This window comes from Chiloscyllium plagiosum, unplaced genomic scaffold, assembly GCF_037043375.1.
Source record: "Chiloscyllium plagiosum isolate Xiang-an unplaced genomic scaffold, Cpla_swu_hap1 HiC_scaffold_30, whole genome shotgun sequence".
Taxonomy (NCBI): domain Eukaryota; kingdom Metazoa; phylum Chordata; class Chondrichthyes; order Orectolobiformes; family Hemiscylliidae; genus Chiloscyllium; species Chiloscyllium plagiosum.
The window spans coordinates 12,107,800-12,133,552 of record NW_028270168.1 but is presented as its reverse complement, the minus strand read 5'-3'; the positions used below and the strand labels follow the sequence as shown (position 1 = coordinate 12,133,552).

Sequence of the window (25,753 nt, the reverse complement as noted above, 5' to 3'; positions counted from 1 at the left end):
GGTTTATAGGACTTATAAAAAATCAATGTCATTGTGAGTATTTCCTGTTGCTTTGCAGAGTGATAAATGTGTATGATAAAAGTGGAAGGACAAATAAGAATGCGGAATACAGGGTTAACAGTAGGGTTCTTAGTAAGGTGGAGGAGCAGAGGGATCTTGGAGTCTATGTTCATAGATCTTTGAAAGCTGCCACTCAGGTGGATAGAACTTGTAAGAAGGCCTATGGTGTATTAGCGTTCATTAGCAGAGGGATTGAATTCAAGAGTCGTGAAGTGATGTTGCTGCTGTACAGGACGTTGGTTAGGCCACATTTGGAGTACTGTATGCAGTTCTGGTCGCCTCACTTTAGGAAAGATGTGGAAGCTTTGGAGAGGGTGCAGAGAAGATTTACCAGGATATTGCCTGGAATGGAGAATAGGTCATACGAGGATAGGTTGAGAGTGCTAGGCCTTTTCTCATTGGAACGGCGAAGGATGAGGGGTGACTTGCTAGAGGTTTATAAGATGATCAGAGGAATAGATAGAGTAGACAGTTAGAAACTTTTTCCCCGGGTACAACAGAGTGTTACAAGGGGACATAAATTTAAGGTGAAGGGTGGAAGGTATGGGGGGATGTCAGGGGTAGGTTCTTTACCCAGAGAGTGGTGGGGGCATGGAATGCGCTGCCTGTGGGAGTGGCAGAATTAGAATTATTGGTGACCTTTAAGCGGCAATTGGATAGGTACATGGATAGGTGCTTAAACTAGGACAAATGTTTGGCACAACATCGTGGGCCGAAGGGCCTGTTCTGTGCTGTATTGTTCTATGTTCTATGGAATGGTATCCAAGTTGTTATGACATTGATATATGGACCAGAACGTTTAGGCCCAAGAGGAGGCTTTATTGGAAGCTCCAATGATTAACCACGTGTAAGGTGAGTCATGGAAAAGGGGAAGAAATGAAAAAGAGAATGCCAAATGACTAAAAGCCCTTATAATTTAAATATTTGTGAAGCCGTCTGAATAATGCAACTTAAGCATTGCCAGATTTTAAAAAATAAATAAACAATGTCCACTGAAACAGGTTTGCAATCATTCCACATTTATTGTTTCACTTTCAGCAAAAATCCAGCTGACATTATCACTGAAGCCCTGAAGCAAAAGTGTCAGGACCCTTTACATAATATAGTTTAAAAAGATTCACTGAATCATATTCAACAATACAGCAACAGGCACAGGCCATACGGCACACCAAGTATGCACAGATATACAGCACCTTTCCAAACGAAAGATCTTTTGCCTCATGTGGTAAATATCCCTCTATTCCCTACTATAGTCTGTATTTAAAAAGAAACTTGCCTCTCTCATTTGCTTTATTTTTTCCCTCATTCATCTTAAACCCATACCCCCTAGTAGTTAATATTTCTATCCTGGGAAAGGACTTTGACTATTCATTCTAACCCTGCCTCTCAATTTTGTAAACTTCTATCACGTTGCCTCTCAGATTCTGATGTTTCAAGTAAAAACAAACCAGGTTTGCCCAATCTCTCCTCATTAGCTAAAAACCTCCAAACCAGACAACATTCTGGTAAACCAGTTTCAGTACCCACTCCAAAGTAATCTGGTAACCAGAACTATACATAATATTCCAAATGTGGTCCAACTAAAGTTCTCTACAGATACATGAGTTACCAATTTTTATACTCTATTTCCCAAATGTAGGCAAGCATGCCATATGCTGCCTTGACCACCTTATCCACTTGGATTCCCACTTCCAGGGAAGTGTGGACCTTTACATCTAGATTCTTCTGTTAATCCTTCTAAGATTTCTGCTGTTTACTGATTACTTCTCCCTTGCATTTGTCCAGATTAAATTCCATCTGCCATTTCTCTGCCAAGTCTCCAGCGTATTTAGATCCTTCTGTATCCTCTGGCAATCCTTCTCACCAACCAGAGCTCCCACAATATTTGGGTCATCCACAAATGTACTGACCAGATCACCTACATCATACTCCAAATCATTTATTTATTTATACACGTGCACACACACACACACACACACACACACACATATATATGCTCACACACACACACACAAACAAATAAGGGTCCCAGCACTGATATCTGCTGAACACTACCTGGATCTCTAATTAGATGAAGACCCTTTCATCACTACTCCATCTAATATGGCCAAGCCAGTTCTGAATCAATCTTGTCAGCTCACCATTGTTCCCATGTGATTTTACCTTCTGGATCAGCCTGCCATGAGGGACCCTGTCAAAGGCCTTGTTAAAACCTACATAAACAACATCCACCAACCTACACTCAGTCATTTTTGCCACTTCCTCAAAAAATTTAATCAGTTTGAGACAGTCTGCCCTGCACAAAGCTATGCTGCCTATCACTAATAAGTCATAAATTATGCATAAAGCACAAATCCTTGGCTGTAAATTGTTGCACAGAGTTAAACACCTCAGATCACCAAATGACAGGGAAAATCAATTTTTACCTGAGTGAGAAAAGGTGAAATAATTCAAAACTAAAGTAAAAATTAGATTTTCCACCACCATCATTGCAACATAAGTCACACAGAAGATGATAAATTCAACTGTTGAGAAAAGCCATTTAGACAAGACATCAATTAGCACATTACATATAATCTTACTACCATGTCCTGAACGGAATTCATCAAAGGCCATGTTTGAAATCCTTTTTCAGTGCAGGTAAAGTGTAGCAGTTTTAACCTGCAACAGTTGGAAAATTCACTCATTCACTATGCATGGCATCTATTTGAAATATTGGCTGAAGATCAGTGGTTTAGGCCAGATCTGGATTGACAGTCAGGTACTGAAGAATGTGCAATCCAATCTGTGTATCACAAAGCATGTTTGAAAAAGTTAAACAAAAAAAACACATGCTTTTAGGATACCGATTATTCTTTGCCATTTACTTCCCAGAACTCCAAGTACTCAAGTGCTATGTCATAGCAGAACTGGTACTGTTCCTGAAAAATAAAAAAAACAAAAATACAAGTTTAGCTCTAGATCTAGTTTCATCATCTAAAATTTCCCCTATCAGCTTTTTTCAGTCTTGCAAATTTCCTAGTTCTTTTCCTGTCTACTAAATGTCTTACTTAATTCTTACTGTACATTTCCAGGGTCTTTTGTCATTCTCTGGCACCAACCCTGACTGGCCATTTTTCTCAGGTGAGCAGGGCATCAAATTTATCTCAATTTTGGCTTCACCTGATGTCCACATTTGAAAGTATTTAAAGAGCCATACTGAATTTGAAACATTAACTCTGTTTCTCTCTCTACAGATGTGGCCAGAGCTGTTAAGGTTTTCCAGCGCTTGGTTTCTGTTTTATCTTATAAATAGAATTTTAGTTGGTTGAAGTTAACTGTTCAACACTCCCTCCAAAATAACTGATTATGTCTTTCTGTAAATATCTAACATGCAGCTGCCAATGACAAATCTAAATGATTGCAGCACAGGACACATTTTTTGTACATTGAAACCCAAACCAGCATGTTTCTTTAGAAACAGTTACAGAGGAACCTCGATTATCTGAATATCAATTATCTGAATTTCAGACTATCTGAAGAAGATCTCAAGGTCCCAATAGAAGCATTACATCAAAAAGCTGTTTCAACACTGATCGCGTCTTTTGTTTACAATGATTAAAAATGAACCCGGCTCACTGAAACGCTGCTGAGAACAGTCCTGGACATTGATGGGAGTCCAGGCACCATCTCCAAATGACACTCTCTCTCTCTCCCCCCACACTTTCCCTGGAGTTCTACACAGGGGTGTACGCTAAACTCCACTTCCCCAGATAATCTCTTCAACATTACCCTGTACAGGGCAAAGGTGGAACCTGTCAAAACATTGCAGTAAAAAAGTTATGTGTGTGTGTGTTATTTTGAGAAACATTCCCCCCCCCACCCAAAAGGCAGCAGCAGTCTTACTGTCAAGTCTGGCTGCTTTGGAGAGGTGGGGGGGGGGGGCTAATGGATGAAGGCGGGGGCATGGACGCTGGGTGGGGAGAGATGGGAGGGCAGTGTAGGATGGGGTTATGGGGCGGATGTGGGGGTGGACAGGGGCTCATGGGGGTTGTCAGGAGCAGGAGCGCATGGGGGCGGCTAGGTCGGATGGAGTCAGGGGCGTGGACAGGGCAGGCAGACTGTAGGTGGGAGTGGTTTGGGGGAGGTTTTGGACAGGGTTGGGGGGGCGGACGGGGCGGATTGGGGCCGGATGGGGGCAGGGTTGGGGGGGGTGGACAGGGTGGGGGGAGGTGGGGGCTCGTCGCGGTGTGCTGCTGCCTAGTCTCCTGACCAGGGAGCGGACTAAGCAAGTGCTTGCTGTCAATCCCATTGAACTGATTGGTGGGGGGTGGTGGGAGGCTTCAGCAATACTGCAGCTCCCTTACACACAAGTGTGTGTCTGCTCAGAAACCAAGCCTGAGACAGAGGGAGGGCACAAGGCAGGCACAGTGAGGAAAAAGGAAACTTCAGAAAACATCGAGCCCCAGAGGAGAGGTATTGAATCAATTAACCGAATAATCAATTATCCAATCAAAATATGCCTGCCCATCTCGTTCGGATAATCGAGGTTTCTCTGTATTGGGAACAATTCATCACAAAAATTACCCCTTTTATTTTGTTTGTGATGTTTCAAATAATGATGAATTAAGATTTACTGGTAATTACTAGCTCTATGTTATAATTATCATAGAAAGCACTCTGTTGTAGTTCCAAATAAATTGAAAGACAATAGCGATGTTTATTACTACAGTCATTTAATATTCAGTAGGTGCTCCATGTTAAAGAAAAATACGCGCAAGATGTACCTTAAATTTTCATTCAGTGTAGGCTACTGTGGATGTGCATCAGTGGCAATATAGTGTTATGATGGACCTCAGTCAATAATTTTGAACAGGGAAGTTATAAACAATATAAATAGCCTGAACCTTAAATTCTGATCATGATTTAGTGTTACCTGATCCAAAGTCAAAGCTGTCTTACTTGTAGCTGAATGAATAGCATTTTCGACTGCTTCACTCCAAAGACTTGCTTAAATGATAATTGCATGAAGTTTTGAGGAATGCAGAAGCATACCAAATGCCTTCTTCACTATCCTATCTACCTACTGTGGAAAAGGACATGGAAGATATAGGGAAATAGATGGTGACATCTTGAAAAATGTCTATATTACAGAAGAGTAAGTGCTGAATTACTTGAAATGCATAAAAGTGGATATATCCCCAGGACTTGATCAGGTGTAACCTAGAACTCTGTGGAAAGCTAGGGAAGTGATTGCTGTGCCTCTTGCTGAGATATTTGTATCATCAATAGACACAGGTGAGGTGCTGGAAGACTGGAGGTTGCTAACGTGGTGCCACTGTTTAAGAAAGGTGGTAAGGACAAGCCAGGGAACTATAGACCAGTGAGCCTGACGTCGATGGCGGGCAAGTTGTTGGAGGGAATCCTGAAGGACAGGATGTACATGTATTTGGAAAGGCAAGGACTGATTAGAGATAGTCAACATGTGCGTGGGAAATCATGTCTCACAAACTTGATTGAGTTTTTTGAGGATTGATGAGGGCAGAGCAGTAGATGTGATCTATATGGACTTCAGTAAGGCGTTCAACAAGGTTCCCCATGGGACACTGGTTAGCAAGGTTAGATCTCATGGAATACAGGGAGAACTAGCCAAGTGGACACAGAACTGGCTCAAAGGTAGAAGACAGAGGGTGATGATGGAGGGTTGTTTTTCAGACTGGACCAATGGTGTGCCACAAGGATCGATGCTGGGTCCACTACTTTTCATCATTTATATAAATGATTTGGATGTGAGCACAACAGATATAGTTAGTAAGTTTGCAGATGACACCAAAATTGGAGGTGTATGGACAGCGAAGAGGGTTACCTCAGATTACAACAGGATTTTGACTAGATGGGCCAATGGGCTGAGAAGTGGCAGATGGAGTTTAAGTTAGATAAATGCGAGGAACTGCATTTTGGGAAAGCAAATCTTAGCATTCACTTAATGGTAAGGTCCTAGGGAGTGTTGCTGAACAAAGAGACCTTGGAGTGCAGGTTCATAGCTCCTTGAAAGTGGAGTCGCAGGTAGATAGGATAGTGAAGAAGATGTTTGGTATGCTTTCCTTTATTGGTCAGAGTATTGAGTACAGGAGTTGGGAGGTCATGTTGTGGCTGCACAGGACATTGGTTAGACCACTGTTGGAATATTGCGTGCAATTCTGGTCTTCTTCCTAATGGAAAGATGTTGTGAAACTTGAAAGGGTTCAGAAAGATTTAAGGATGTTGCCAGGGTTGGAGGATTTGAGTTATAAGGAGAGGTTGAATAGGCTAGGGCTGCTTTCCCTGGAGCGTTGGAGGCTGAGGGGTGACCTTATAGAGGTTTACAAAATTATGAGGGGCATGGACAGGATAAATAGACAAAGTCTTTTCTCTGGGGTGGGGGAGTCCAGAACTAGAGGGCATAGATTTAGGGTGAGAGGGAAAGGGTATAGAAGAGACCTAAGGGGCAATATTTTTATGCAGAGGGTGGTGTGTGTATGGAATGAGCTGCCAGAGGATGTGGTGGAGGCTGGTCCAATTGCAACATTTAAAAGGCATTTGGATGGGTATATGAATTGGAAGGGTTTGGAGGTATATGGGCCAGGTACTGGCAGGTGGGACTAGATTGGGTTGGGATATCTGGTCGGCATGGACCGAAGGGTCTGTTTCTGTGCTGTACATCTCTATGACTCTAAGAAATGCTATTTTAATAAGCAATATTAAATCTTTGTCTAACTTTTTTGGGGTGAAAACAATGATTCTAAGGTTCTATATAAAGAAGAGCACCAGAGTTTTCCCTGGTGTCCTAGCCAGTATTTGGTCCTCAGTCAGCATCACAAAAACAGATAATCTGCTCTTATTACATTGCTGTGTACAGAATGTTGAAATAGATAAATTGGCTGCTGTATTTCCCACATTACAACAAAGACTGCAGCACAAAGGAACTTTATTTGGAGTATCCTGTGGTCAGAAAAGACTATTTGTAAATATATAAATTCAAAATATCATGGGTGAAAATTGCAGAGTTTTGGAGTACTGTAGTCCAACTGACGGGCTAAGTGTAGTCTTCCACCTGATTTCCTATATACTAAATTGCTATACAAATCTCAATGAGTAAATTTGAAATGTCACCAAACCTGCATTGTATGAAGCCTTTGCAAATTGTACGAAAACAATTTGGCTTTTGATCAAAACTTGGAATTAAATGATAAATTGTGAAACAGTGTTGAATTTTAGTCATCAGTATAATCTCACACTAATCTAATGATCCCAATTTTGAAACTTTCGATTAACCTAACATCACCAGATTTTGAGGTCATAATTGCAGAGTTCCCTTACAATGTGCATCTTTGACTAACAGATACAAAATACGTACACACATATCACAAAACTACCCGTTTCTCAAAGCACTTCACATTCAAAGGCTGCAACCCCAACAATTCATAATTGTGTAAATCCGATCCTGTCTCTGTGAAAATTTGATTTATGGATTTTGGAAGGCACCTCTGGTTTGATCTGCACAGTTCCACTCACCAGGGATTCAACCATGTTTGGTTTGTTGTGGCGTAATGTCTGCACTGTGTGAAAAACATCCACCATCTTTTGGTATTTGATCATCTCCATGATGGAAATCAAAGCACAGAATACTCCACTGTCCCCTTCTCCATTCCTAAACAAGACAGTTGAAGATTAAACAGGCTATTAATCTTTCCTCTATTAAAATTCCTGCCCATTACCAGAATTATTCATCCAAATGTACAGTTGGATAAATTTACAGCCACCAGGAATGAAGCATTTATAATATATTGACAGAAATGGTACGCTGAACTTGCAGCCTCGCCTGGGAAAGAAATGCATGTGGGAAGTGCTGAAAGTTACAGTTAGTGCCAAGAAACTGGCATGTCAGCTATCTCAATACCATCCTTCTCTTGAGCCATTTTCCCAGAGCCAAAATAAGGTGGAGAGGTAGGCATACCCACCTGAATACAGCAAGTAACCAAAATAATTAGCAATCACATAAGGCCAACTGAATTAAACTGATAGGTTCCAGCCTCATGGGTAGTTTAGCTACCAAAAGTAGATTCCCTGCAGCTCATTGGGTAGGTCAGCATTCTAGGCAGGCCTATAGGCTCACCCTGCCTGCTTAGATGCAGCAGTAGCTATTACAGTGGGGTTTCCCAGTCACCCTAAGTATATATATCTCTCCCCTGCTGTGGTAGCTTGACAGCAAAGGCTATTTTGTTTAATTTCAAATTTAACATGTTTGAGAGAGCTTCCCTCATTTCTCTTCCACTGCATGCATGCAGCTGTTTTCAAGCTGGAAGGCCTCAGTTGATCCACCAACCTTAATTTGATAGTGAGTCTGGCCTTTAATTAGCCATGTGAAAAATCATAATAAATGGCTTTTTCCTGCAGTTACTAACTGCCTTTTTAAGCCTGTCAATGTGATTCAGGAAAATACAGGAAAACCTGTTACTGCTGCTAATCCAAGCGTCTGGTATTCTTAGTTTTTTCCTCTTCCTTTCAAAATGGAACTTTGAACTTCTTCTTTGGTATCCAGTCAGACAGGAGAAAGTGAGGACTGCAGATGCTGGAGATCAGAGCTGAAAATGTGTTGTTGGAAAAGCGCAGCAGGTCAGGCAGCATCCAAGGAGCAGGAGAAGGCAGCATTCCTGAAGAAGGGCTCATGCCCGAAACATCGACTCTCCTGCTTCTTGGATGCTGCCTGACCTGCTGCGCTTTTCCAGCAACACATTTTCAGCTCGTATCCAGTCAGACAACCAATGAAAAACATCATAGGGAAGCAAAGGTAACTTTAAACCACAGTTAAGATGAGATTTTAACATGAAAATCTTCAAATGTGAGCTTTGAATACTGTGCTCAGATACAGTGCCAGAACCTGATAAGCTCAGTCTAGCAAAAACAAATTGATAAAAAAGGACACCAGAAGAAAGGGAACGTTTGGAGGATTACATATACAGTTTGTGAGTATTAGAGCAGATTTTCCAAAGGGAGCTTGTCATGACAAGTGTTTAAAATAGTATTCAATTTTTACACAAGTAGATTAACAAGAGTTTATTTAACAAATAAAAGTTCTCAATTTATTCTTTAAGTTCTTCATTGTTGCAATTGACTTGCAACATGTCAATTCAAATCAAAATATTGTCCACAGCTGATATTAGCTGAACTGTTTATCAATCAGGCATATTTCGCAAGCTAGAAACAAGTGGTCTTGACCCTTTTCTCACATAATGAGATAAAATATTTAATATTTAGATAGCAATTTGTTCACAAGACAACTACTGCGAGTTTGAATACTTGATTTGAGGTCTTAGTCTTTTAGTTGAAAGTGTGTTGTGCCATCAATAAACATGCAACGTTAACCTTTAGACATCTCAACCATTAATCTATATGGTCACCTACTTCAAATATGAGAAATGGCCAATGGCTAAATTACTTACAAACGGTGAATGGCAATTCGTCCATCACCACATCTTGCCTGCCATTTTTCAACTGTCCTCAGTAGGTTGAAGAATGATTTCTTGGATTTGGGTACACAGCTGTTTGTAGGCCACTGAAGGTATTGGAAATGTTTCACTTTCAGATAATTTTCCTGTAACCAAGACAACATGAATAATTAGTATTAAGAACTTGAGTTTCAATTTAACCTCAAGTTATAATTGTGTATTTATTATAGCAGCTGAAATAATAACCCTCTTCATTAATTTATTTAGTCAATAGATTTCAAGTGGAAGATGTTTAAGATGCACCTTCACATTGAGAGTATCTTCCATCATGTTGTGTAGCACTATCACGCTGCTCAATGAGTTAGACTTTGAACAGAACTATCACAACTGAGCAACCATGAGGCACTGGGGACCATCAATAACATCAGAATTGTACTCCAGTATAATTTGCAACCTCATGGCCTGGCATATACCCCCCACTTAACCTTGCCAGCAAGCATGGGATCAATCCTGTTTCAGTGGAGAGTGCAGGAGGGCATGCCATGCTCAGCACCAGGTGTACCTAAAAATAAGGTGTCAACCTAGTTAAGCTACCAAATAGAACTACTTGCATGCCAAGCAGCATGAGCAGTAAGTAATAGACAGAGCTAAGTGATTCCATAACCAACAGATCTGCAGTCCTGTCATATCCAGTTGTGAATGATCGTGGACAATTAAGCAACTCACTGGAGGAGAAAGCTCCACAAAAATCCCCACACTCAATGATGGAAGAACTCAACACAAGTGCAAAAGATAAGGCTGAAGCATTCACAGTAATCTTTAGCCAGAAGTGCCAAATGGATGATGCACCTTGGCCTCCACTAATGGTCTTAAGCATTATAGATATTAGCCTCAGCTAATTTAATTCACTCCACGTGATATCAAGAATTGGAGGTACTGAATACTGCAAAGGTTATGGGCCCTGACAACATTCCAGCAATAGAACTGAAAACTTGTGCTTCAAAACTTACTGCACTCCTAGCCTTACTCCCAGTATCATTCCAAAAATGGCATCATCCTGACCAATGTGGAAAATTGCCAGTAATGTACACAAGGCAGCACAAATCTAAACACACTAGTTACTGCCCTACTCTTGATCATCAGTAAAGTTCAGAAAAAAGTCAGGGAGCACCCACTCAACAATAACTTGCCCAGTTTGGGTTCCACCAGGGCCACTCAGCTCCTGGCCTAGTGACAGTCTTGGCTTAAAAATGGACAAAAGAGCTGAATTCCAGAGCTGAGGTGAGAGTGATAGTCCTTGACATTAAAGACACGTTTGGCAGAGTATGGAAACAAGGAGCATACTCTCCACTAGTTTGAATCATACCTGGCACATAGGAAGACAGTTATGGTTGTAGTAGGTCAGTTATCTCAGCTCTAAAACATTTCTGCAAGAATTCATCAGGTCAGCGTTTGAAGCCCAACCATCTTCAGCTGCTTTATCAATGACCTTCTGGCCACGATGGGGTCAGAAATGGGGATGTTCACCAATGTTTGCATAATGTTCACCATTTGTAATTCCTCAGATACTGAAGCAGTCCATGTTCAAACGTAACAAGATCTGGACAATTTCGAGGCTTGGGCTTGCAAATGGCAAGTAACATTCATGCCACATAGTGCCAAGCAGTGACCATCTTCAATGAGACAATCTAACCACTACATCTTGATAAAAATCACACAACACCAGGTTGTACCCCAACAGGTTTATTTGGAAGTAACAGCCTTTGGAGCACTGCTCCTTTTTCAGGCAGTGCTCTAAAAGCTAGTGCTTGTTGGACTATAACCTGGTGTTGTGTGATTTTTGTCTTTGTACACCCCAGTCCAACACCGGCACTTCCAAATCATGACTACACCTTGATATTCACTCGTGTTACTATCACTGAATCCCTCACTATCAATATTTTAGGAGTTACCATTGATAAGAAACTCAACTTGATTTGCCACATGTACATAATTGCTACAATAGCAGCTCAGAGGCTGAGAATACTGCTGCGAGTAACTCACCTCCTGACTCTCCAAATCCTGTCCACCATCTAAAAGGCATAAGTCTGGAGTGTGCGGGAATTCTCCTCACATGTCTGGGTAGGTGCGGCTTCAATACTTAAGAAACCTGACACCATCCAAGTCAAAACAGCTTGCTTGATTGAGGCCATATCCACAACATCCACTCCCTTCACCACCGATGCTCAGTAGCAGCAGTGTATTATTGACAAGGTGCACCATGAAAATTAATCAAGATTTCTCAGGCAGCACCTTCCAAACCCATGACCACTTCTAATGTGAAGGATAAAGCAGAAGATATATGGGAACACCACCACCATCCCCCTCCGAGCTACACATCATTCTGACTTGGAAAGGTATCACTGTTCCTTCACTGTTGCTGTGTAAAAAACCTGGAATGTCCTCCAAAAGGACATTGTGGGCTTTACCTAAAGCATGTGGATTGCACTGAGGCAGAAGGCAACTCACCGTCGTCTCAAGGGCAACTAGGGACGGGCAATAAATGTTGGCTGTCCAGCCAGCCACATCCCACGAGTAAATTAAAAAGAAATGTTGGGGATTTGATTTGGCAAGGAGTGAATTTTGAATTTTTTAGTTAATGTTTTTTAAATATTCCAAATTTAATATGACTAAGTTCCATTGTATGATTGTCCTGTTGGCAGCACAAGAATTCACTGCTAGCTATTCATAGCTCTGTCACTAGGAAACAGGCAAGCCAGTTGTATGTGCGAGTGAATTAGCAAAACCATATGTTGAATTTTCACTTTTTATGTATTTGTTGCAGTGAGTGCTATTGTAATATCAATTAGGTTGATGCTTTGTAAGGTATAAGTTGACCTCATTGTCAGGATTGCTTGAGATATCTTTGCCATCCTCAATCTCTTGCTCTCTCCAATCTGTCTGTGCACAGCCTGGAGTTCTACTGTTGGTATGAAAGGATTTCTTTACTTTTGTGACTAAATTAGCATTTTATTCACAGTAGGTTTTATTACACATTAAGTGTACAGTAAGAGCTCATTAAAACTTGGAATGTCAACCTATTCTGGTATTGCAGTCTAATTCCACATAGCTGTTCAGTAGACTGCAATATCATGGGTAAAATCCCACATGAATCTGGAGATGTTCTGCTGCAAAAGCCAAAACATTTAAATTCAGAATTTTACTTCAATACTTTACCTCTATCAGTGGATGGGGAAAACAAAGGTTGATTTTGTTCCATTCTGTTGACAGAATTTTTGTAATGGTCTTTCAACATAAGTTTTAGTTCTTTTCTTTTCAACAGACTAAAAATTATTTTTTGACAATTTTTCCCTTCAAGAACATTTGATCATTTTGGGTATTATGACTTACTGAAGCAGTGCACTGTAAATCAAAACCCAATATTCATATAAGGAGTTTTTTTAAACATAAAAGTATGCACAGTCCCTCAAATGTGCATGACTTTCAGATCAAGGTGCATAGGAAGCATGGACCTTTTGTGTTCAAATCTTTTTTATAAATAATTAGAGTATAGCTACAAAGTAATCAGATATAAACCATTACATTATAACATTAACTAAAACTATCATCCATTTATAAAATTCTCCTTAGACAAACAAAACCAATTAGGGAAAATAGATTATTGATCAAGGTAGAAAAACTGGAAATTAGTTCAGTTCACTTGTAAATATGTCCGATTTATTAATTCAAAAGTCACAGCTCACTTCAACTGCTGCAGAAAAGGTAACAAATTTTCTTCAAACCTAAACTGGAGTTGTTTTTAGACCATAGAAAATAGGCAATTTCTGCTGGGGAGGACAACTGCATATACTTGCATGCCTCTCTCTCTCTGACTATCTTTGCAACTGGTTTCCAGTTCCAACTTGTTCAGTTAGCAGAGAACTAATCACCCCTCATTAGGTCCACACTCTCCACCAACCGCCTCTCCATACCTGGCACTTTCGCCTGCTGCAGGAAGAAGTGCAAAACCTACGCCCACAGCATCCCCCCACCCCCTCTCCACCCATCCAAGGCCCCATAGGATCATTCCAAGTCTGGCAGAAATTTACTTGCATATCTTCGAACCTCATTTATTGCATCCATTGCTATCAATGTGGTTTCTTCTATATCAGAGAGACCGAGTGCAAACTCACAGAACCGTTCAGGGAACATCTCAGATCCGTATGCACCAACCAACCGCATCTTCCAGTGGCCATCCATTTCAACTCCCACTCCCACTCACCCAGTGACATGTCCATTTTGGGCCTCCTCCAACACCAAAACAAGGTCATCTGCAAACTGGAGGAAGAATACCTCATCTTCCACCTCAGAAGCCTACAACCACATGGCCTCAACATTGAATTCACCAGTTTCCACATCTTCCCTCCCCATCCCAGATCTAACCCTCCAACTCAGCACTGCTCTCCTGACCTATCTGTCCATCTTTCTTCCCATTTATTTGCTTCACGTTTTCCAACCTATCACAAACACCTCCTACCTGCAACTATTTAATCGCCATCCCACTTACCTTTCCCCTAGCTCCACGTCCCTCCCACTATTTATTTATTTCACAGTCTTGTTCCCCCTCTGCAGTCCTGATGAAAGGTCTTGCCTGAAATGTCAACTCCTCGGATGCTGCCTGACCTGCTCTGCTTTTTCCAGCACCACACTTTATGGATTCTGACTGTCCAGCATCTGAAGTCCTTACTATCTCTTGGAAAACTAATCGCGCTCAACTTGTAAATTCCTTGGCTCCTGATCATCTGTACATTGTAGAAACTCAGTCATAAGAAAACAGTTTGCAATAAGAATTGAATTCCTTGCTATGAAACTATGCAGTCATCCTGGTTGGGCCTGCATTTTCTGAACAGTTGCCCTTGAGATGGCAGTGGTGAGCTGCCTTTTGAAACAACTGCAGTCCATTTGGGATAGGTGGACCCTCAATGCCATTCTAGGAACTAAATCCAGTGACACTGAAAAAAACAGTGATACATTTCCAAGTCAGGATGGTAAGTGGCTTGGGGAACATTGCAGGGGTGATTGTGTTCTGATGCTCTTGTCCTTCTGGATGATAATGATTATGGGTTTGGAAGGTACTGTTTAAGTGGCCTTGGTGAACTTCTGCAGTGCATCTTGTAGCTAGTGCATCTTGTATGTAGTGCACACTGTTGCTATTTAATTGATGGTAGAGGGACTGAATATTTATGGATGTGGGGCCAGTCAAATGGGCTGCTTTTTACTTGACAGTGTCAAGCTTCTTGAATATTTTTGGAACTGCAGTCATCCAGGTAAATGGGGAGTAAAGCATCATACTCCTAATTTACAACTTGTAGATAGTAGGCAGAATTTGGTGAGTCAGGAGTTGGCCTACTCACTGCAGGATTCCTAGTCACTGACATACTCTTGTAGCCATTGGTTATGTGGCTAGTTCAGTTCAGTTTCTGGTCAATGGTAATCCTGAAGATATTGATCATGTGGAATTCAGTGATGGTGATCCCTGGTGAATGTCTAAGGCGAATGGTTAGATTCTCTCTTGTTGGAGATGGTCATTGCCTGGCATTTCTATGGCATGAATCTCATTTGTGAACAACTCCAACTTGGTAGCAGTGCTCTTGACCTGTCCTACCTCTCCATCTTCCTTCCCACTTATCTGCTCCACCCTCCTATCACCTTCCAACACAACTTCATCTACCTATCGCATTCTCAGCTACCTTCCCCCCAGCCCCACCCCCCTCCCATTTATCTCTCAGGCCCTAGGGCCACCCTCTCATTCCTGATGAAGAGCTTATGCTCAAAACATTGATTCTCCTGCTCCTCAGATGCTGCCTCACTGGCTGTGCTTTTCCAGCACCACATTCTTTGACCCTTATTTGTGAATTGTCAACCACAAGCCTGGATATTGTCCAGGTTTTCCTACTTTTGGAAATTGGTCACTTTAGTATTTCAGGAGTCATAAATGCTGCTGAACATTGTTCAGTCACCAGCTAAAGTCCCAACTTTTGACCTTTATGATGGAGGGAAGGTATTTGATGAAGCAGCTAAATATTATTGGTCCAAGGAAATTAACCCAGAAAGCTTCTGCAGAGATGTCCTGGAGCTGTGATGATTGACCTCCAATCACTACAGCCATCTTATTTCATGTCAGAAATGATTCCAATTAAAGGACACGTTTTCCCTGATTCCCATTGATTCCAGTTTTGGTAGTGCTCTTTGATGCTTGCTTTGGTCAAATGCAGAAGTAACAAAGGAGTCATAGGTGATGGAACAAACGTAGACCCAGATATCACCAAGAAAAGCGACAATAAACAGATGTAGTTATCATTAGCTCATCCTCTGCCAACAGGGTGTGTGATCCAGGGAGAGCAAATAAATGGGTAAAAAGCATAAACAGGTAGAGTCTTGTGACACACCCAAAGTGAATGTGCATTCCAGGGAATACACTGGTTTAATTGGGCCAGGAGGGATTGCAATCAGCTAAGAGGGAAATCAGGAATGTGGACTACAGAGGAGTGAGTATTGGCGTATGGAGGAGGTCAGCTGTATTAAACTTTACAGAAGGTTCAAGTAGAATGAGGAGAGACAGTACAATCTCTATCAAAAACCTCCTTTGTGACAACTGGTCGTTCTGCATTATAATATGGCAGTTGTGTTCCTCTGCAACCCTGTGCTATAGTAAATCATGCTATTGAAGTTAACTATAGAAAATTGTTATACCCATTCAGTAGAAGGTTTGTGTTATCCAAACACTGTCCACAATTCATAAATCACAATATAGTCAATTTGCACTGACAAAATGTGTGTTATATCAAAATACCCTGATCCTTTAAACAAAGGATGATCTTGGATTTATGAGCAGGGTGGAGATATTCCTGAGTAACCTGTTCAGAGATGTTACAACCCACCTCTGGAGCAGGTGGGATTTTAATTTGGGCTTCCTGGTTCAGAGGTAGGGACATTATCACTACACCACAAGAGCCTCTACGGGTTGGGTGGCAATGACACAATTGAGGTTTTAATGACAAAGAAAAAGCTAGAAAACAAGTGGTAGTTGGAGTTAAGAAGTGAATTTAGAAGAGTTTAGAGAACATATTTATCTTTTGCAAAGAAAACAAATAATTTGGTCATGAAATATCAAGTTTACTTTTTTAGGAAAATGGTTTGCTTGTACAGGGTGAAATTCATGTACCTGTATTAAGATCCCAGCAAAGATGTTAATAAGAGCTTGAGAGAAAAGCAACCTACCAATAATGGCAACAACTGACAAACATGCGTCCAAATGGCAAATTGCAAGCTTATTTTAACAACCTCCAGCCCCATCCAATATACTTCCAAAGAGAAAGTGAGGCTTAGGTATGTTTACTTGCTGTAAACAGAGACAAACCAGAGGAATAATAGCAGCCAGTGACAAGTCCTTCAGGAAGTTAATTCAATGAATAGAAAGCATTTCATTATTTCTTTTCTATCTCCTCCCCTCCTCCCCCGCCCCACCCCCATGATAAAGCAGATGACTATCACCTTCAAAATGAGACTGTTCTATCTCTGCTTCTCTTCTTGCAAAACTGAAATTGCGTGGTAAGGATATGCATTTATCCAGAAATGATTAGTGTCATACTTGAATTAATTTTCAACCACTATTCAGGGTGAAAACTCCATAGAGGCTGATATCTTATCACCAGGTTGCCCTTTATTTACACATGGATAGTCCTTGACTTTAGCACTGTCAAATTCAGAGACAGATACCAGAGTGTTAATGTCACTGACACTCTTTTTATATATCAGCCAGGCCTCCCTGAATGGACCTTCTTGCCTATGGTCTTCTGTCAGTGTAATTGGTAAATAAATGAAGCTTTAACAATAAAAAGATAGACCCATCATGCTACTCTGTGAACAACAGTGGTTGTATGAGAAATTAATAGCCAATAATACCATTGCTTGGTTCTGTGTGCTTTATGCTGCTACCAGATGGATTCATATGTAGCAGTTCAATGCACTCATCTAGCAAAATGTTAATTACTTTCAGTGAGAGGCATAGCACAGACGAAGGAATAACAAATTCAGGTTTGGAAAGGGTTGAATTTGTTAGCAAGTAAGTTTGTTTGGTAAATGTAATTCAATGCAGAGAAATGTCAGATAATTAACGAAAAGTAGTGAATCAAAAAGAGAAACAAGGTGTGGAATGTAATCCAGGTAACAGGGAGTCCAAGAGACTCTGTCAACACTTTTGGGGAAGTCTCATACAATTTAATGCCAGTTCAATACTTAAGTTGCCAGTGGCAATTGGGATCCTGGGCTCAATTCCCAGGGATGGAAATCTTGCAATTGGAGAGCTAAAACCCAATCAAAGGCCAGCAGTTCTTGATGGTCATCAACGTAGAGGTGCTAACTGCTGGAAATGCACCTATCTGAAACTCAGGAAACAGCAAAGGGCACAGGCCACAGATGAGTGTGCATTAAATACCAACATACGGGCCTCAATTAGTCTCACAGCAGGAAAGCCATCCACAAACATTCCTACTATGGTCATAATTGGGCACAGGCCAGACAATGGCAAGGCACCACACAGCATCTTATTTCCTGATTAAATATCCCCTATCTCCAAATTCCCTGTTAAGGTGGTGATTAATGCATGGGAACAAATTAGTGTTGCAGATGCTTTGACAAATCTGTTGATGGGAAGACTTCTCCTTACTTAACAGGGGTGACCTGAACATTACTAAATCTGGATGAGCTATTTTATGTATTTTAAAGCGGATTCCTGAAATGGGACCGGTAATCATTTCAATAGTGAGATATTGAATATTGAGATAAGCTCCTGTTTTCATTATTGGGCCTGTGCTCAACATTGGTATTAAAAAGGCAGAGCTAATGTTGCAGTGAATTCTTAACTCCTCTTATCAGGTTTTGTCGTGGTCCTCTAATAGTGTGAGTAGGTTCAGAAGAAGTACTCAATGGAGATAGAACTATCATATGATCCTAGCAATTAGCCTCTGGACTGAGCTCTTTGGCTCCTGCTATTGATTCAGTGCTCTTTATGACTTGGCATGTACCATTTCATTTTAAGAAACAGGCTATGCATACCCAACCAAGGATAGCACACTGCAGTTGGCAACACACATCCTAGGATTTACATTCAAACTCAACAAGTCGACATTCTGGTCAAGCCCTGTTAACGAAAGCCAAATGAATTTTGTAGACTGATCAAAATGAGCATTCTTTTTAAATCTTTGCAGGATAAAGCCAACAGTGTGAAAAGCAAGGCCACAAAAGAACAAATACTTAAAAAGTCAAGATAACAGGCTTCAAGTTAAAAATATGTAAACAAAATAAGAGTGGCAGTCAGATTTAGGAACAAATCCAAGAGAATGGATAATGGAGAGATAAAAATAAAACAAGTCAAGTTAACATTAATAAATTAAAGAAAGAAAAAGCTTGAAGTTAAAACTAACCAGATCAAGGGTGGCACAGTGGCTCAGTGGTTAGCACTGCTGCCTCACAGCACCAGGGAGCTGGGCTTGATTCCAGCCTTGGGTGAATGTCTATTTTACTGAAATTGCCAATGTGTTGATGGGATGTTATTTATTGGAACAGTTACTGTTTGGTGTTAAATAATGTATTATTCTGTTAAGTTTTCCAATGGAGTTTGTTATATCAATTTCTTCTGCCTCTGTTGTATTTAACTGTAGTGTATGAATAAAGTGTGTTTTGCTTCAAGACTAGTTGTTTGACTGATCAAATTGCATCTGGAATGCAACACCTAGTACTTGCCTTTAAAAGAAAGAAAGGTTAAGGTCTAGGCTATCTTCATAATATATTTTGGTGGGGTTTTGTTTGGTCCACAACAATACATACATATGAATATCTGAATTAGGAGCAGAGTTACTAGTATAACTAACTCCATTGAAAAACTTAGCAGATTATTTAAATACTAAACACCAACTGGTTCCGTGTAGTAATATTCCATAAACATATCCTTGGCAAAGGCAAATTCAATAAAATAGATTATCGCACATGCAATGTTTCTCTAGTCCAGGGGGGAATAAAAATCAAAAGAAAATTTCTGGTAGACAGAGAAGTCAAGCGTTTGCTATAGTAGGGAGAGATGTATGGCAGCTTCAAAAGCCCAACAACTGCTGAAAGCTAAACTAAAACCCTTATTCTGTGAGAGCCTGACTCTACACATTCATGTTGCTTCTATTGTTCCAACTTGAAAAAAGTCTCCCAACACCCTGCAGGCCATCTACTTTATTGGCTTGGAACAGGCTGCTGTCTTAATCTTTCTTCATAAAAGAAAACTAGGACAAATATACACCTCTTAAAGCAATAGTATTGTCACAACCCTAATGAAATAAAGGTTCTTCTATTCTGGGTTATAAATGGGCAATCCCTTATTTTCAAAACACAGTCTCCTAGTTCTAGATTCTCCCAATAGAGGAAATGTCCTTTCCACATTCACCCTATCAAGTCCCTCAGGATCTTCATATCTTTCAATCAAACCACCTCTTACTTTTACTCTTCTAACATCTAATGATACAGGACTTCTGTCTGTATAAGTCCTTCAGCAGGAATATGGGGAAGGGGAAAAAGGTGCTGAGAGATAAATAGGAGGTTGCGGGGGGGGGGGTGGTGGTGGGGCTGGGGGAAAGGTAGTTGGGAAGGCAATAGGTAGATGCAGGTGGGGTAGTGGTGGTGATAGTGACAGGTCAAAGGGAAGGGTGGAGCGGATAAATAGGAAAGAAGGTGGACAGGTAGGACTTTAGCTGCAATCTAGTGGAGATCTGTTTAATCCCTATATTAGATTAGATTACTTACATTAGATTAGATTAGATTACTTACAGTGTGGAAACAGGCCCTTCGGCCCAACAAGTCCACACCGACCCGCCGAAGCGCAACCCACCCATACCCCTACATTTACCCCTTACCTAACACTACGGGCAATTTAGCATGGCCAATTCACCTGACCTGCACATCTTTGGACTGTGGGAGGAAACCGGAGCACCCGGAGGAAGCCCACGCAGACACGGGGAGAATGTGCAAACTCCACACAGTCAGTCGCCTGAGGCGGGAATTGAACCCGGGTCTCAGGCGCTGTGAGGCAGCAGTGCTAACCACTGTGCCACCGTGCCGCCCATACCTTAGTCTGGATGAAATTTAGAATTTAAATAATACTTTTCAGTTAAATATTATGTGCATTACAAACAAAATAAAGATGTTTGGAAAGGTATTAAGATTCCACTCACCTGACTCTTTGGTCAAAATTGCAGTCAAAAGTACACTCAGTGTACCTGTATTTATGGATATTTTTAAATCAAACTGTCCAGACATTTTATGACACATATCTGGAAAAGTTCAAACTTGAACCCAGCTTTCGTGTTCCTGTGGGAGGGACACTATCACTGTAACATAGGAACCCCTAAATTATTTTTTCGTCAAGCCACTCAGAAAGGATATTACACATCTCTATTGTAGGTGGGACTTTAAACCTAGGTCTCCTGGCTCAGTGGTTAGGGTACAACCACTGTGCCACAGAGCCCGGATTTAAAAAAAAATTTTAATTAATTGACTTCAGCTGTTTTCCAGTCTCCAGAACCCAGTTATACTGATTACCTCTCACCCTCTTGTAGTGGTAGTGTCCCTACCCCTGACTGAGATGCTTGGGTTCAAGTCCCACCTGCTCCAGAGGTATGTAACAACATATCTGAACAAGGTGATTAAAAAAATATGTTAATGAGAACTGATGATCTCAATCATCCTCTGTGACATGTTGGTTAAACAAGTTCTACTGAACTCTCTCCCCCCTTACTTACACCTCTTATTTCACTTGCTCATTAACCATTCTGAACAACTTGTGATATTACTGTATCTGTGTAATGTATGCAGATGTGTATTTGCTACACAGCAAGTCCTGTATTTAATTATGCCATTAAGTTAGAAGTTGACAAATTGAGGAAATTAATTTGCACAAATATTTAGAAGGATGAGAACAATAATAAAGCCTTCTGTTTTAACAGGTGACCATCAACAAGGTGCACTGCAGCAATGTAGCAGATGCATCGGAGCACCATCATCTGTGTGTTCCATTCTAAGCTGCACATGATCTTTGGAGGAATGTCACCATTCCTTCACTGTTGCTTTATCATTGCCTTGGAACTGCCTCCTGATTGGCACTATGATTTAACCTACACCAAATGTCTCAGCAGATCAAAGAAGTGTTTCACCACGATATTCTCAATGGAAATTATAGAAAGGAACAAACATTGGCCTTCCCTGTAATGCTCACATACAACTAACTAATAAAAATAAGTTTTGGCCTTTCATTTATTATCTGGACACTGGGACTACCTCCCCCAGAACAGCTTCTCAGCATTCTGCAGCCACAGAATATGTTGTGAAAGGATAGAAAGATACATCGTGGGTGCAGTTCATTTTCACCAGGTATCAGTTGAACAATAAAATGGAGTGGCAGCAGAGTAGGTGATCCTCAACTGTCCATTTTCCTCCTGCAGGATAGTGAAATTTAGCCCATGAGTAGCAAGCCTGCCTAGGGCCTAGAGACAACAGAGTTGCAGACTGCACTGGACCTGAATTATGGTATATAATGAGCATCGAGGTCGAGCCCAAAACGTGGAGATACACTACAAAAGCTCTATTTTAACAACAGTGTTAAATATCAAGGCGCTTTCAAGGCATTATGGATAAAATACAGAGCATTCCAACTGCAACCTAGATTTATTTTCTAAATACATTACAATTCACACAAAAAAATGTCTTGATTATAGTGAACAATCAGGTGTTTGTGCCATTTCTCTTAAGTAAAAGCAAACTACCACAAATGCTGAAAATCTGAACTAAAACCAGTACATGTAGAAAACACTCAACAATTCAGGCATTGTCTATAGAGAAAGAAACAGAGTTAGCATTTCAGTTTGGCTATCTTTTTATCGCAGAACACTGATGGATGCGACACATGAACTTATGTTTTTCTCTGTCTCTCTCCATGGATGCTCTGTGGTTGAGTCTTGCTAGCATTCACTATTCCTAATTATCACTCTCACTTAGTAATTCTGAAGTAAGAAATTTCTAAGAACCTTACCTGTAATAAATTCCGGACCTCAAACATGCTGACACAGATTTCCTTATTCATTCTGCATGAGATAAATTTTACTTGTATGGGTCCATACTGCTGAACTCCACTCTCTGGCCAATACTGCAAGCCTGGCTGCAAAGTGACAAGCAAGAAAACAAAGCCAAAACTAATATATCACCAAATATATATGAAGTCATAATACTGGAGATATTTCTTCCCCAAGACAAAATGGAAAATGATCAATGCTACAATGTAAGAAAATTCAGGAACTATAGGATTTATTGCATTTTAAGATAGCAATGTATATGCACCACAATGCAAGGCTAACACTTTCTGTACCATTTAAAAATAATGAGATTCAAAATTTGAGTGTATCTTACTATGATCCTGTATGGCTTATTGCATTTATTTTGGTTTAAAACTGTAGCCTATTTTGTATCATAAAGTAAATATATTGAGCTATAGTAGAAATAACAGTGTGATATTTTTGCAGTGAATTTTAATTCCTTTATTTGGTATATTCGTAGAGATGTCAGCCCATTTAAAGCAAATTGGTTATTGTCTCCATTAAAGTAGTGCATAAAATTGACTTGATGCAAACACTCATTTGGATAAGATGGTAATTTTCATTTGTGTAAATGAGAGATAGTGATCACTAATCAGATACATTTCTGTGACATAGAGCTCTGATGTCAGATTAGTAGCAATGACAAATCTGTAACAATGCACCCACAGGATAGGTACTGCTCAGTGCATCAATGGTGACAAAGAAACTTCAAATTCACTATTATCTTCAAACAAGCTGTCTCTCCTACTGGCTTATCTGCAAGGCTCAACTGCAATAATACAAAAGTGAAATACTGCAGACACTGGAAATCTGGAATAAGAACAAAATAAAAACTGGAAAAACTCAACAGGTCAGGTAGCATTAGTGGATATAAACTGAATCAATGCCTCATTATTGACCTGAAATGTTAACTCTGTTTTTGTTCACTAATGCTTTGTGACTTATTGAGTTTTTCCAACATTTTTGATTCTTATGGGACACCGCACTGCTTACTGATTCTGCAATATCATATTAAATACAGTGGCTACAATCCCACCCTCAAGTCTCAAAGTAATTTACCATATAGGAGGAGGTTATTCAGCTCTCAAGATTGCTTCTTAGGAGTTACAGGTGATGATTGCACACTTCAACATAAAAGTAAGTTTGAGTAGAAAAACGATGGCAACACACAATGGATTGGTTTGCATTTGAAAGAGAAATGTGGTGTGTGGAATACCTTTCACCAGAATGTTATGTGTCCTGCTCAAAGTGTTAACATGATGTTTCCTCCTGTTGCTCAATTTGATTTGCAGTTTTTCTTCTTGTGTCACTAACTTACCCAAGCAGAGTTTAATTCGTTAAGTTGGTTCAGCATGATTATTGAAGAACACTTGCAGTCATACACAAGTCTCCAAAAGTCAGCTGCATCTTTCTGAAAAGGATGTGGGGTCACCACAAAAGCTGTTGCTTGTCTGTAGCTCTAAATGAAAATGAGATGCAAAAGAAATTCAGAAATAAGCCTTCTATCCAATCCACAGTTTTCTCCTTTCTAATTTACAGCCAATTTATTCTATCCTTCTGTAAAGTTTCTTATCACACAATGCACCATATCTGTTAGAATTTAATCATTTTCCAAATAAAGCGCATCTGATCATTACACAAAATATTTGTTTAGCACAGGATGCCACTATTTTACCTATCATGCTTGTGCTGATTCTTTGAAAGATATATCTAATTGCTCCCATTTCCCTAGTCTTTGTTTTAATCTGAAAATATTTTCTTTTCCAGTTTCCTTTTGAAAAGTATTATTATATTTGTTTACATCTGACTTTCTGGGAATGCATTCCAGATCATAATAAACTCAAAGTTTTTCTCTCATCTTACCTCTGATTCTTAAATGTATCTTAAACTGTTTACACTGGTCACCAATTCTATTGTTAGTGACAGCAATTTCTTCTTTCTTACTCTCTCAAAAGCCCCCATTAATCTGTTCATCTATACTTTAGCTTCCTATAACTGTCGCTGCTTCTCATCTTTCATCCCAGTAAATTTTAGTCTTTTGAAGTAGATGAGGGCACTGGGCAGAAATTGTCTACATTGACTTTAGTAAGGCTTTTGACAAGGTAGTACACGGTAGGTTGTTGAATAAGGTTAAATCTCATGGGGTCCAGGGAGAGCTAGCCAATTGGGTACAAAATTGGCTTGACAGTAGAAACCAGAGGGTGGTGGTAGAGGGTTGCTTTTCAGACCTGGGGGTTGCTGATCAACAGTGTGCCAAAGGGAGTAGTGCTGAATCCACTGTTAAATTTAATTTATATAAATGATTTTGATGAGAATTAGAAGGTATGGTTAGTAAGTTTGTGGATGACATAAGACTGGTGGTATAGTGGACAGTGAAGAAGGTTATCTGGGAATGCAGCGAGAATTTGATCAACTGGACCAATGGGTGGAGGAATGGCAAATGGAGTTAATTTAAATAAATGCAAGGTGTTGCATTTTGCTGGGTCAAACCACAGCAGGACTTACACAGTAAATGGTAGGGCCTTGGGGAGTATTATTGACCATAGACATCTAGGACTCCTTGAAATCACAGCATGATGAAGAAGGATTTTGGCATGTTTGCTTTCATTGGTCAGAGCATAAAGTATAGGAATTGGGATATCTTGTTACAGCTGTACAAAATGTTGGTGGTATCACATTTGGAGTACTGCATGCAATTCTAGTTGCCCCACTATTGAATGGATATTATTAAACTGGAAAGAGTTCAGAAAGGATTTACTAAGATGCTGGAAGATTTGAGTTATAAGGAGAGGTTGGATAGGCTCGGACATTTTTTCTGTAGCATAGGAAACTGAGGGGTGATCTTATAGAGGTCTATAGAATCATGAAAGCATTCATAATGGAGATAGTCAATAGTTTATTTCCATGGTAGGGGAGTCTAAAAATAGAGGGCATAGGTTAAGGTGAGAGGGGACAGAGACAGGAGGGTCCAGAGTGGAGATTTTTTCACACAGATGGTGTTCAGTGTCTGGAATGGGCTGCCAGAGGTAGTGGTGGAAGCAAGTACAATTTTGTCAT

General features: G+C 40.3%; 1 protein-coding gene across 3 annotated transcripts in view; it reads right to left on the bottom strand.

Annotated features, from left to right (window-relative positions):
• Positions 1-1,058: 1,058 nt before the first annotated feature.
• The window catches only part of LOC122563513 (receptor-type tyrosine-protein phosphatase U-like), a 374,817-nt gene continuing 350,122 nt past the window's right edge, over positions 1,059-25,753 (bottom strand). For all 3 annotated transcript variants that reach the window (XM_087976736.1, XM_087976734.1, XM_087976735.1), the window contains 5 exons: positions 24,015-24,155; positions 22,636-22,761; positions 9,522-9,673; positions 7,594-7,729; positions 1,059-2,981 (listed from right to left, as the gene is read on the bottom strand). In XM_087976736.1, the coding sequence (XP_087832862.1) occupies positions 2,910-2,981; positions 7,594-7,729; positions 9,522-9,673; positions 22,636-22,761; positions 24,015-24,155 (627 nt within the window). In that variant the 3' untranslated portion in view covers positions 1,059-2,909. The remainder of the gene's footprint in view (positions 2,982-7,593; positions 7,730-9,521; positions 9,674-22,635; positions 22,762-24,014; positions 24,156-25,753) is intronic.